At 43.4% G+C, this 8,460-nt stretch overlaps 1 protein-coding gene across 1 annotated transcript; it reads left to right on the top strand.

Moving 5' to 3' along the window:
• The first annotated feature begins 2,027 nt into the window (after window positions 1-2,027).
• On the top strand, window positions 2,028-7,775 carry LOC113425604 (large ribosomal subunit protein mL54-like). The gene is made up of 3 exons (XM_026687828.2): window positions 2,028-2,186; window positions 4,053-4,209; window positions 7,502-7,775. The coding sequence occupies exons 1-3, from the start codon at window positions 2,084-2,086 to the stop codon at window positions 7,632-7,634; spliced, it is 393 nt and encodes a 130-aa protein (XP_026543613.2). The 5' UTR covers window positions 2,028-2,083; the 3' UTR covers window positions 7,635-7,775.
• The last annotated feature ends 685 nt before the right edge of the window (window positions 7,776-8,460 follow it).

Genomic DNA, 8,460 nt, shown 5'->3' with positions numbered 1-8,460 from the left:
ATCTGTTCATTCTGAACTAGTTTTCAACTCTATGTTCCCACAGGGTTGTTATATAATAGTTATTCATATTGTAGTTCATGGTAGAGTCAGCCAGTTGTCCAAACTGGATTTGGCATTTTTACCATCTATATTAGCTACTTTTTTTTTAAAGTCCCTGCAGTCACAGGAAATTAAAATAATTCCCTTCCTTGTCCCCTTTTCTGGACAGATACAGAGTTCTCAAATTATGACCATAATTGAGCCCAAAATGTATGTTACGAAGTGAAATATTTGTAAAGTGAGTTTTTTTTGCCTGATCCTAATAAAATTTTATCTAATTGCTGGAGTTTATTGTTAATTCCAAATTCTTTCTTGTCCTATCATTCTTTCATTCTTAGACTGTAATTTCCACCAATTTTCAGTCATAGAAAACTGATGGTTGAAGAAGACTCAGTAGTCCGTTAAGTCTGCCTTTTTGTTTTTGTTTTTTTTCTTTTTAATTGTTTTTAATTATGTTCATTTTATTTTATATTTTTGTCAGATGATGGACATGTCTTTATCCCAAGCATGTTACTGGTAAAACTCAAATGTTTAAACTCCAAAGCACCTGAAAGTCAGACAGGAAGTGATGGATGGAAACTAATCAAGGAGAGATCCAACCTAAGGAGAAATTTCCTGACAAGAATAATTAATAATTAATCAGTGGAATAACTTACCTCCAGAAGTTCTTCAACACTGGAGATTTTAAAGAAGAGATTGGACAACCATCTGTCTGAAAAGATATAAGGTTTCCTGCTTGAGCCCGGGGGTCAGACTAGAAGACCACTGAGGTCCCTTCCAACTCCATCATTCTGTTTTTCAGTTATTGTTGACTGACTCACAACCTCCCTTGGGAGTTGGTTTCAATGTTCCCCACGCCTCTTTCTGTGAAGGAATACTTTCTGACATTATTTTTGAACTTTCCTCTTGTCAGTTTGAGATTTGCCCCCGCCCCCTGTTCTTCATTTTTGCTTAATGTTGAAAATACTGCCTTCTAGAACCTTATTCTCACCCTTAATATAATATAAAGTCCTACTGATTACGGAGATATGTAGGCTGTAATTCAGCAGCATCCGCCAGCCAACATAATTTTTAAAATCAGCAATCTTAAATGAGTGGGTTCTAACCTAAAAAAAATGTCCAGGTGTGTAGACATCAACCCACAAATTATTCTTTGTTGACTGGGGACTGGAAATTCCACATATTTGAAAGTTGTCCAAATTCCTTAGGATTGAATTGTAAGTACTACACGACAGTACACTACAGTGTATTTACAATCATTGACCTGTCAGATGTGGCATGCTCAAAATCCATAGTGAACATTAGAATGAAAGTACAATCATAAGTAAAAATAGCTGAGGGGTCAAGTGTAGTGGAGAAAAATAGTTATTTTTGTAGTGAGGAGGGATTAATTCAAGCTGTACATATTTTCATCTTTGCGCAGGATTGCTTTGCGTACACTAAATATCTCTTGGAACACAGAGATTCTATTTTAAACTCATCTAAGATATAGTGAACTTTAAAAAAAAGAATGGACAGATGGACTATCCTGACAAATCTGAATATTGTATGATAGGGACGGAAAAGAACTGCACCAGTAGTTTGTTCTCTGTCATAAATATATCAGAATCCAATAGAATATAGACGCTTTTTTGAGCAAATCTACAATATGCCATCAACTTCAACGACTTCAGCTAACGAAGCGGGTTAGGGATGGTGGGAGTGTTTTCCATTTGGACGTCAATTATAATGAACATTTTATAACATTTCATTAAGTGCAGGATTCTGCGGAGATTTTTCCCTGGAAGGAACCTATTGCAGTCTGTGAAATATTTGTCCAGGCGGACTGAAGAAGACGGCTTTTGCGATGCAGCACGTTTGAGGCAGGGGCGCCCGGTTGGGGAAGGAAGAAGTGAAGTCGTCTTCGTAATCAGCGCTCGGCGACCGCAAAAGGAAACAGGGAGGAGGCAAACGAACTACGTTTCCCAGAATGCTCTCTGATTTCTGCGCCGACTCCGTGCGTCTGAGCCTCCAGACCCAGCCAGCGGGTAGGTTTCGAGGTCGCATGGCTTTGGTTGGGCTGCAGCTGCGGGCTGCTGTCCGCTCCTCGGTCTGCAGCCTTTCATGGTCGCGGCTGACGGTCAGAAACTATGCTGCCAAAAAAACGGGTAAGCCAGAGTGGAAGGGAGCGTCCTCCATGGTCGGATGGAGGGGCGAGGGGCATCTAAGAAGAGCCTTGCACATCCTGGACAACCATTTGTCTGAAAATGGTTTCTTGGCTGAGCAGGGGGTTCGACTAGAAGACCTCAGAAGGTCCCTTCCAACTTCGTTATTCTGTTAAAGCCTTCCTCTTCCTTTGTTTATCTTTGGTAGATTGCTCTTCTGCATGGAAGTTCGATTTGTGCTGTCGCCCCAGCCTTTTAGAGGGAAGGAGCCAGTGGATTAGTTTAAAACCTTATTGCTTTTAGATTATTATTTTTTACTTATCCTTGCCGGTGTTTCTCGACGTTATCAACTTTAACATGTGTGGACTTCAACTCCCAGAATTTCCCCTGCCAGCATTTTGGCTGAGGAATTCTGGGAGTTGAAGTCCACACCTCTTAAAGTCATTGAGATTGAAAAACACTGAACTATAGCCTGCCTTTAGGTCTGCCTTTAGGTCTGCCTTTAGCCACTACAGCAAAACTATCTCTTAGTTGTATTAGTCTAAGCTTTATATATTTTATATATAAGATAACCTTTATTGACATTTTTTTTCTGTGGGCACTCTCGCACACATTAAAAATGAAATTTTATTGCCTGTTCTCAACATAACATACATATAGATATGCTATATACAAAAATATGTATATTCCTACACCCTAACATATAAATACATATAAACATTAATCACTGTCCATCTTGAATACATGGTGGAAAGAGGAAGCTTGAGAATTCGCAAGGTTGACACTATGTGGAACAAAACTGTGGCTGAATCTGGATATATATATATATGACATTAGTAGAAGTTCAGGCAATACACTAAGCCCAAACTAATCAAAATACTGGTAGTCCTTGACTTATGACCACAATTGGCCCACAATTTGTTGCTAAATGAGACCTTGTTAAGTGAACTTTGCCTCACTTTACAACCTTTCTTGCCACAGACGTTAAGTGAATCGCGGGAGTTGTTAGTAACACGGTTAAGTGAACCTGCCTTCCCCACTGACTTTGCTTGTCAGAAGATCGCAAAAGGTGATCACATGACCCTGGGGCACTGCAACCGTCATAACTATGAGTCAATTTCCAAGCATCTGACTTTTAATTACGCGACTTGGGGATGTTGCAATGGTCGTAAGTGTGAAAAATGGTCATGAGTCACTTTTTTCAATGCCACTGTCACTTTGAATAGTCGCTAACTGAACTGTTGTGACTTGAGGCCTATCTGTATACAGTATAGCTTGAGGGTTATGTAAAGCAGATGACTGTATGTGCAGAAAGTAGCTAGTTCTCATGATAGCAATATCTGCAGAGTTTGTACCGCTTAGGGGCACTTAAAGCAATGTAAAGCGGTATATAAGTCTAAGTGCTATTGCTATTGTTTCACAAAAAGTGCCATCTTCTCTGAACTGCTTCCTGAAAGTATTTTTTTTCTGAGGGTGTTAGCCTGAGTTTCCTAGAGCAGTGATCCCCAACCTTTTTGGCCGTGACCTGGTACCGGCATCAGCTGCCGGCATCAGCTGGGTGCCGCCATCTTTTTGATGAAAAAGTGCTTCCGGTGACCTCACCGGAAGCACGTTTTCATCAAAAAAAGATGGCGGCGCCCAGCAAGCCAGCGGCCCGGTAGGAGTTGTTCCGCGGACCGGTACCGGTCCGCGGACCGGTGGTTGGCGACCCCTGTCCTAGAGTGTGAAAAAGGAATGTAAAAGCAACTTTTTTTTCCATATCCCCAGAGATTGATTTGACTGTGGAGTGACCCCCCTTTTCCCCCCTACTCCTGAATAATGTACTCACATATGCCAAAGCAGCTCCTGAAATAAATATTTTCTTTTTAGTAGCGAAAGGCAGAATGAAAGGTCTTTCCAAAGAAGAACTGAAAGGCCCTGAAATATGCAAGGACCCAGTTAAGCTCACCACTCATGCTATGGGGGTGAACATCTACAAGGAAGGGACGGACGTAGAGCTGAAGCCGGACTCTGAGTATCCTGAATGGTAAGCAGTGGCCCGTCTCGGTTACGATGACAGGCAAAAGAGGAATGACCTCCAATCGGGGGTGGGCTGCTGGGCGGGATTCGCAGGGGTTCGGGAGAGCCCCTAGCTAAGATTCTATGCAGTTCGGAGAACCCCCAAATCCCTCTCCTGGCTTGCCTCGCCCGCCCTGCCCCTCCCCTCCCAGGAGTCCCCACACAGCCCATTTTGGATGCAGGTAAGTGCAGGATGTGTGTGTGGAGGCTCGGGGAGGGCGAAAAACGGGCCTCCCGGAAGTTCAGGAAGGCCGGAAATGGGCCTGTTTCCAGAGTCTCTGGAGCCCGCAGAGGCCATTTTCGCCCTCCCAGAAGCTTGAGGAAAGCCTCCGGAGCCCGGGGAGGGCAAAAACATCCCCCCACCCCCGCTGTGGTGCAGGAGGCCAACTAGGGCGGCCACGTCCACCATGACCACACCCACCCAGCAACCAGGCAGAGAACCCTTTGCTAAAATTTTTGAAGCCCACCCCTGAGATTGGGGCTACAGAAGTCTTTTGCTTCTCTTTGCTATTGTGTTGTTCTGGGTAAATGAAGGACTCGACTTAGGACCATCATGATGGAAATTCCGGATTCCATTATTGCGATAGCAATAGCACTTAAGACTTATATACTGCTTTACAGTGCCTTTATAGCCCTCTCTAAGCAGTTTACAGTGTCAGCCTGTTGCCCCCAACAATTTGGGCCCTCATTTTACCGACCTCGGAAGGATGGAAGTCTGAGTCAACCTTGAGCCTGATAGGATTTGAACTGCCAAATTGTAGGCAGCTAGCTGCAGTAGAAGTAGCTTGCAGTACTGCACTCTAACCACTGTGTCACACCGGCTCATTATGGTCGTAAGTTGAGGATTGCTTGAATCAAATTTCCATTGCTTCCGAATGTCACTTCTTATTCAAGTTTGAAAGCCCTTTGACAACTGTCCATCAAAAGTTGTACTGGGTCCAATTGGGTCCAATTGGCAAAAAGAAAGCTCAGAACCCTACCGGTTGAAAAAATGTGAAAGAGGCCTTCATCCTGCAGTGAATAGACAGTGGCTAGAATGATGATGATCTCTGAATAAGTTTAGTTTAGTTTGCTTTATTGTCTTTGCACCTCGTACAATGAAATTAAATACCGTCTTCAGTGTACATTATGACTATGAAAATAAACACACACACATCCTTCACATTCTATACCTTGTATTGAAAACCCCTGATGTTGCATTCATATTGCACTATACAGTAGAATTCAACAGAGCTACTGCCCTGGGATAGAACCTGTTTTTCAGCCTATTTGTCCTTGTTTTTATTATCCTGCACCGTCTGCCAAATGGTAATAGTTCAAAAAAAGGGTGCCCAGGATGAGATGGATCTTTGAGAATGTTTTGAACTTTCTTAAGGCAGTGGGAGCCAAAAAGCTCTTCCAAAGAGGGCAGAGGGCAACCAGTGATCTTCTGGGCAATGACATTAACCCTCTGGAGTGCTGTCCTATCTGCCACTGTGCAATTGGCTTATGTATGGTTTATACAGAGGTGCAGTATGTTAAGATACTCTCTATGGTGCAGCAGTTAGAAGGTCACCAGCAGTTTTTCATTCAGTTGCTGTTTTCTGAGAAGTCTCAGGTTGTATAATCTCTGCTGGGCCCTTTTAACCAGTGCTGCAATGCGAGCACCCCAGGTCAGGTCCTCTTTTAGGGTAACACCCAGAAACTTTAAACTGGCCACTTGCTCCACTCGGTCTCCATTGATAAGCAAGGGCTGGATGTCTGTTATATCTGTTATATCTGGATATCTGTTCCTTCTATAATCCACTATAAGCTCCTTTGTCTTATTGGTGTTGAGGACCAAGTTGTTGTCTCCAAATCAAATTATTTATGTGTGTTTGTTGTTTCCAGATTTAAAATAAAAGAACAGTGACTAAGGCAGGTACAGATAAGCCCTTCGCTGACAACCATTCATTTAGTGACTGGTCAAACTTACAATGGCACTGAAAAAAAGTTACTGACCAGTCTTCTAATGTTACTAAAGTTACCAATGACCATTGCAGCATCCCCATGGTCACCTGACCAAAACTCAAGACACTTGGTAACCGACTCGTATTTATGATGGTTGCAATATCCTGGGGCCATATGATCCCCTTTTCTGACCTCCTGACAAGCAAAGTCAATGGGGAAGCTGGATTCACTTAACAACCATGTTGCTAATTTAACAGCTGCAGTGATTCACTTCATGGCAAGGAAGGGCATAAAAATGGCACAAAAACTCAATAACTGTCTTGCTTACCAATGGAAATTCTGGGCTCACTTGTGGTTGTAATTCAAGGACTACCTGTACAGAGGTTTGATCAGTGTGGTGGCGCAGTGGTTAGAATGCAGTATTGCAGGCTAATTCTGACGACTGCCAGGAGTTCGATTCTCACCAGCTCAAGGTTGACTCAGCCTTCCATCTTTCCGAAGTCAGTAAAATGAGAAGCCAGATTATTGGTGTTGTGGTTCGCCCGCAGCCGGTGCAGACGGCAGCATAGTTGAACAGTGAGGGAGAAAGGGGACCAGCTAGGGAGTCTGGAGAGGCCTTGGATACGGGTCCTGTGTCCGATGCAGGGATGGGGCCAGGACCATCTGGGAGCGGGGTGCTGCCTTCGGAGTCTGGCAGCAGCGAAGCAGAGGACCCAGGGGAGCCTGTTCCCAGTGCGCGTAGAGCTGCTAGAAGGCAAGAGCAGCTGAAGCAGAAGGGGCAACTAGGGAGTAAGGCTGGGAGGTGATTGCCCCTCCCATAAGGGATAAAAGTCAGACCTCAATGACAAAAGCTTTGCAGGAAGCAAAGTAGTTTGATAGATTGAAGCTCTGGTTATTGTTTTTTTCTGGTATTTCGGTTGGTTTCTGTGATAATTGGAGACTTCCGTTTTTGGCAACATTCCACAGTACCTAAAGGCGTGTGCTTATTATTGGGAACTGTTTATAATTAGTTCTGGCTGGGAATGAAAGTAATTCCCAGTGTTGTAATAAAATAGGTTTTGCTTTTAAAACAAGTTTGTGTTTAATTACGTCTGACAAAGCCTGGGTCAGAGCAGTTGGGGGCAATATGCTGACTGTGTAAACCACTTAGAGAGGGCTGTGAAGCATAACATAAGTCTAAGTGTTACTGCTATTGCTAACACTTTCAATCAGTCAGCTTCCTCCATAGAAAGCCACAGTCCCTGTTGTTTTATAAGCTTTTCAAGATGCTGCATGACTGAATTTATTTTATTATGGCTGTTTCTCTCCCTCTCCCTGTCTCCCCATCCCAGGCTTTTCAATATGGACTTGGGCCCCCCTAAGAAGTTAGAAGAACTGGACCCGGACACTATGAAGTACTGGCGTCTGCTCCGGAAAGAGAATACAAAGTTAGCGAAAAAATATTGGAAGACAAAACCATTTTGATGCTAATACTAGGACGTGGAATGGAGGTCATCTCAGGAAGGACTTGGGATATTAGGAAGTGGGATTCTCTCCCTCTCTCTTTTTTAATTATTTTTATTCTACTCTCTAAATAATGATCAATAAAAGCTCTACTCTCTATAATTCTTAGATTTTCCATTATCTTTTTGTAAGGCCTACTGGTTAAAAATTATAGGAGTACAAGTAATCCTCAATTTACAACAGTTCGTTTAGTGACCATTCAGTTACAATAGCCCTGAAAAAAGAGACTTGTGACTGTTTATCACACTTACGACCGTTACAGCATACCCATGTTCACATGATTAAAATTCAGGCATTTGATGATCGACCTATTTATGATGCTTGCAGTATCCTGCAGGTCATGTGATCCCTTTTTGCCACCTTCTGACAAGCAAAGTGAATGGGGAAGCCAGATTCACTTAACAACTGGGCTAACTAACTTAATAACTGACGAGATTCACTTAACTGTGCCAAGAAAGGTCATAAAATGGGGCAAAACTCACCAACTGTCTCGCTTGGCAACAGAAGTTTTGGGCTCAATTGTGGTGCAGAGGTAGCATTCAGCAGGTTCTGACCAGTTCTGGAGAACCGGTAGCGAAAATTTTGAGTAGTTCGGAGAACTGGCAAATCCCATCTCTGACTGGCCCTGCCCCCATCTATTTTCTGTCTCCCGAGTCCCAGCAGATCGGCTGGGTCTTCTTTGGTGGCCCTGCCCAGGAGAACAGAGCTGGAAAGCAGGTTAGTGGGGTGGGGAGGGAATGGGGATTTTACAGTATCCTTCTCCTGGAGTGGGGTGGAAACATGGGTG

Source organism: Notechis scutatus, chromosome 1 (assembly GCF_049901735.1).
Source record: "Notechis scutatus isolate UNSWTSFEM ecotype Mainland chromosome 1, rNotScu1.2, whole genome shotgun sequence".
Classification (NCBI taxonomy): Eukaryota; Metazoa; Chordata; class Lepidosauria; order Squamata; family Elapidae; genus Notechis; species Notechis scutatus.
This window is presented reverse-complemented; position numbering and strand designations above follow the sequence as displayed.